Source organism: Pundamilia nyererei, unplaced genomic scaffold (assembly GCF_000239375.1).
Source record: "Pundamilia nyererei isolate P.nyererei 1_Seehausen unplaced genomic scaffold, PunNye1.0 scaffold00303, whole genome shotgun sequence".
In the NCBI taxonomy this organism is placed as follows: Eukaryota; Metazoa; Chordata; class Actinopteri; order Cichliformes; family Cichlidae; genus Pundamilia; species Pundamilia nyererei.
The window spans coordinates 421,414-425,710 of NW_005187704.1; the positions used below are offsets into that span (position 1 = coordinate 421,414).

At 43.9% G+C, this 4,297-nt stretch overlaps 1 protein-coding gene across 2 annotated transcripts in view; it reads left to right on the forward strand.

Annotated features, from left to right (window-relative positions):
* exoc3l1 (exocyst complex component 3-like 1) overlaps window positions 1-4,297 on the forward strand; it is an 18,910-nt gene that overhangs the window by 7,398 nt on the left and 7,215 nt on the right. For both annotated transcript variants that reach the window (XM_005751204.1, XM_005751205.1), the window contains exons 2-8: window positions 108-283; window positions 1,195-1,414; window positions 2,366-2,569; window positions 3,089-3,288; window positions 3,381-3,599; window positions 3,726-3,796; window positions 4,146-4,263. In XM_005751204.1, coding sequence (XP_005751261.1) covers window positions 108-283; window positions 1,195-1,414; window positions 2,366-2,569; window positions 3,089-3,288; window positions 3,381-3,599; window positions 3,726-3,796; window positions 4,146-4,263 — 1,208 coding nt within the window. The remainder of the gene's footprint in view (window positions 1-107; window positions 284-1,194; window positions 1,415-2,365; window positions 2,570-3,088; window positions 3,289-3,380; window positions 3,600-3,725; window positions 3,797-4,145; window positions 4,264-4,297) is intronic.

Below are 4,297 nucleotides of genomic sequence, written 5' to 3' on the forward strand. Positions count from 1 at the left end.
TTGAAAAGACAATAAAACAGAGTATGCTTAAGGGCAGGCCTGCCTCTTTATGGGCGAGTCGCTTCACTATATCTCCCTGCCTGATATTTTTTCTCTTTGTCTCTCAGACATGGTGCCACAGCCTGAGGTGTGGCCTGAGGTGGAGAGGGCAGAGTGTTTGGCCCGCGGCGCTGCCCTGAAGTGGGCGTCGGGTGTTTTCTGTCGGCCTGAACATCTGGAGCGACTCAGTCAATACAGGAAGAGAGAAAGTCAGAGGACAGCGTCCGTTCACACCAGACTGAAGGTGACAACACAGTCCACAAGTACGCATCAATGCACAATAATGGAGCAGTAGTTTAAAGCAGTTTAAATGATCCCAATAAGGCACATAAAAGAAACCTAATTTACTCTTCCTTATTTTCTGTTGCATACAATGCTGCAAAAAATATTTGCCCCCTTCTTGATTTCTTTCTTTTTTTCTTATTCGTCACACTTAAATGTTTCAGGTCATCAAATAAGTTGTAATTATAGTTATAACCCAGTTCAACAGAAAATGTGTTTTTAAAGTAATGATTTTATTTACTGAGGTGAAAAAAGCTATCCAATGCTACCTGTCCCTCTTCTTAAATCATGAATTAACTTTGATTTTTTATCTTGGAAAGCTGAGTTCAAGTTCCGTTGCCACACCCTGGACTGATTACCACCAAACCTGTCGACTCAAGAAATCACTTGAGATTTCAATGAACAACACATCATTCTGCAATCTAAAGAGACAAGTGAGAAACAAAGTCACTGATGTCTATTAGTCTGGAAAAGAAAGATATTTCTAAGACTTTGGGACTCCACTGAATCATTATCAACACCACTTGGAACAGTGGTGTTGATAATTACCCTAAAAGCTCGTCGATGACTCATCCACGAGGTAACAAAAGAACCCAGAACAACATCAAAGACCTGCAGGCCTCACTTGTCTCGGTAGAGGTCAGAGTTCATGATTCTTCAGTAAGAGACGAGGGAAAAAAATGGCATCCATAGAAAAGTTCCAAGGAGAAAACCACTGCTGACCAAAAATCACGAAAACCTTCAGGAGGGTTTTTAGTCCGATCAGAAGAAAGATGGCATGTAGGGAGGTGGAAGGACTGAGGAAAAGTTTTGCCGTTTTTCCGTTTTTTGTAAATAGACCTAACATCAACACTGCAATCCCTTTCTTTCCAGTCCATGGTCCAGTCGTACCTGGAGGGAGTGGGCTGGGGTCTGGAGCAGCTCCGCGAGGCCCGGACTGAGCTGAGGGAAGTGTCAAGTGATTTGAAGAAAGCTGGACTGGAGTCTGATCAAAACACAGAGGGGGGAAGATCTCTGGAGAGACTGAGAGAGGTGTCTGCAAACCACAGTCAGCTCCTCGCTGCCGTTAGCAACCTGCCACAACTTTACTCCGGTGAGAAGCAGCTGTGTGGATGAAAGCAGGATCCCATGACGAAAGTGACTAACGTAGATGTCCCTGTCATCACGCTTTGCATACATACATGCATACATTTGCCTTAATCCTGTTATATGATGAGCAGATTATTATAGCTGGTTTTAATTTGACATGAAAGGACTTTAAATCTAGAGATGACATCATTTTACACAGTTTTATGCTGGAACAGGATTTCAGGAAAACTATTTGAAAGCTGACACTAACACCATAAAACATTTACATTGATGCATTTTGGCAAATTTACTGTGACTTTGTTTGTTTCTGTGTGTTTATGATTTGAAAACATATAAAAAAGGTGTCCCACTGCTCTAATGTGTATTTTAAGGATACTGAGTTTTCCATGCTGAGGCCTTAAAAGCTTTAAAAGTGTGCACATGCTGTGATAATGCAATCTAATACATGTGCCCCGTAATGAACGGCATAATGTTCGGAAAGCATTTATTTAGATCTGCTAAGTAACAAGGTTCTTGTCTGTGAATGTGCTGCATTGAGTTCTAGTGTTTAATTTTAACTACCACATGTTGCTGATTTTGTCTCCATGAAGACAGTTTTGTGTTTGACCAAAGCAGCCGAGTCACTGACAAGCATCTGAATATGACATTTACGCTATTGCTGGTTGGAAAATCCCCTTATTTTTCTGCCTGATATTCAGAGGTATGGCTGCATGCCTAAAAGAGGTGTTCTGATTGGCTGCCCTTTGCAGCCATGTTTAAATGGCAGGTGGGTGGGGCTTCTGATGTCACCGTCAGCTATGATGACCGCATTACGGGATATCCACTCATAATGACTTCATACAGAAACTATAAAAAACTGTGTATAGCGCAGTGTAAACTTTTTCATGTTTAATAATTCTTTTGGTAATTCTTATAGTTCCATGTAAACCACCTCCACATACTCTCTATTGCCCAGTGCGTAGCATGGTGATGGAGACAGAGCGCCTGGTGGAGTCCCGGCGGCTGTTAGAGGCCCATGCCAAGCTGATGGATCTGGAGTACTTGCAGGATGATATTCTATGGCAGCTCAACAAGGCCGCAGGAGGTGCACTCAGCACTGAAGACCAGGAAGTGGTGGCCAAATATTTCTCTGGAGTCCGGCACCTGGTTGATGCACTGGGTGAGGAACTCATTAAGATACGGGAAAATCTGTTCAAGCTTAACCATCATTTTTTGTTAAAGTTCCTCTCCTAGCAGCCTAACAACACATCACTGTTAATCAGATTTACATGTTTCTGTAAAAAAAAAAAAGACCATTCATTCATATAAGTTGCTTAAAGTTGTTGAGACATGGTTTTAAATAACTGACCTTCAGGCATTTACAGCTGTAGCAACCAGTTTTGTTCTGGAAAGAAACCTTAAAAAAAATCTTTATTGATAAAAGAAAACAAATGATAACATTCAGCGATATTTAATATGCACCCAGAATATGTGATAAGCTTTACAGTTGACTTTTCTAAAGCAAGAATACATCAAAGAAGCGTGTAGAAAAAGCAGTGTCATGGAAAGAGTGCCATTGGGTATTAGCAGCTTTAATAAAATCTTTAATCCCAGCTTCTGTGGTCCTGATGATGAAAGCACAAAGTCTGCTGGTTGAAACCTGATATCTTCATACTCCACATTCATCCTGGCGCTGCAGGGAAGGAGCTGTGGGCGGTGGTGAGCAGTGCTCTGGCTCTGGCCCGACAAAACCCCACGCCGTTTGTATCCGCTGTCAGGATTGTGGAGCGGGAGGAGGCGCTGGACCAAACTCTGCTGGAGGAGAGGGGAGGCGGCGGAGGCAACAGCAGGCCCCTACCCGCTGGACGACCTCGCTGCTGGAGAGCGTGCTTCTTCAAGGTCAGCGGCACCTGATACAAACACTGTTACCAAGTTTCTGCTTTTGAATATACAGATGTATGTCTCAGTTCACTCATACTCCGTTCTCCCAGGTACTAGAGGAGGCGGTGGCGGCGCGGTTTCGCAGTGTTTCCTATCTGCACACACGTGGTCCGGGTCTGGCAGGTCACCTCTCTGCACTGCAGCACGGCATCATGGCCGACCTGGCCACCGTACGCCACCTGCTGGAGCACTGCGTCCCGCAACAATACAAGCTGACTGGAGCCTACTTGAGGGCCAGCCACCGCTGTTTACATGCCCACCTGACACAGGTCGGTGAAATGAACAATGCCACCTCATCATGAATACTACAGATCTGTCTTCTTCTGTCCAGGTCAGTGTTTTTTTAAACACCGACCACCATCACTGTCTACATGTAAGTGATATTTGTGGCCTAGGTTAGCAGCTGGGACCTGGAGAGCGGTGAAATCTTCGCTGTGCTCAACTGGGTGCTGCACATCTACAACAGGTGAGGCTCGTGATCAGAATCTGTATTTTATCCTTTCTCTGTTACCATAAAGTTTTTTAGAGTTTTGCAGGATATTTCTAAGCAGCAGTTTGGAAGATTTTAATCTTGAGCTAATCACAAGATTGGAAGAAAGAAGAAACAAGAGATACAAAACTTTTCTTTCAAATCTCTGTTTTGTTATTACTGTGAAGTTATGGACTTTTATTAGCATGAAACGCCACCCTTTGGCTGAACTCTGCAAACCCACGTTCAGCCATTAATGTCACAAGAAGCCGCGAGTTCATTAATACTTCATTACAATGACTATTAAAGCCACTAAAATCTGAACGTGGCAGTCTTGTTTTGGCAGCCCGGACATGATGGGTCATCCTGAGCTGGTGACGGAGATGGAGAGAGAAGAGCTGAGGCCTCTAATCTCCACAGAGGGACTCGAGCAGCTGCAGAGCAAATACGTGCAGAGTGTTCGGGTGAGCACTGGATACAGTCTGCATATACAGAAGA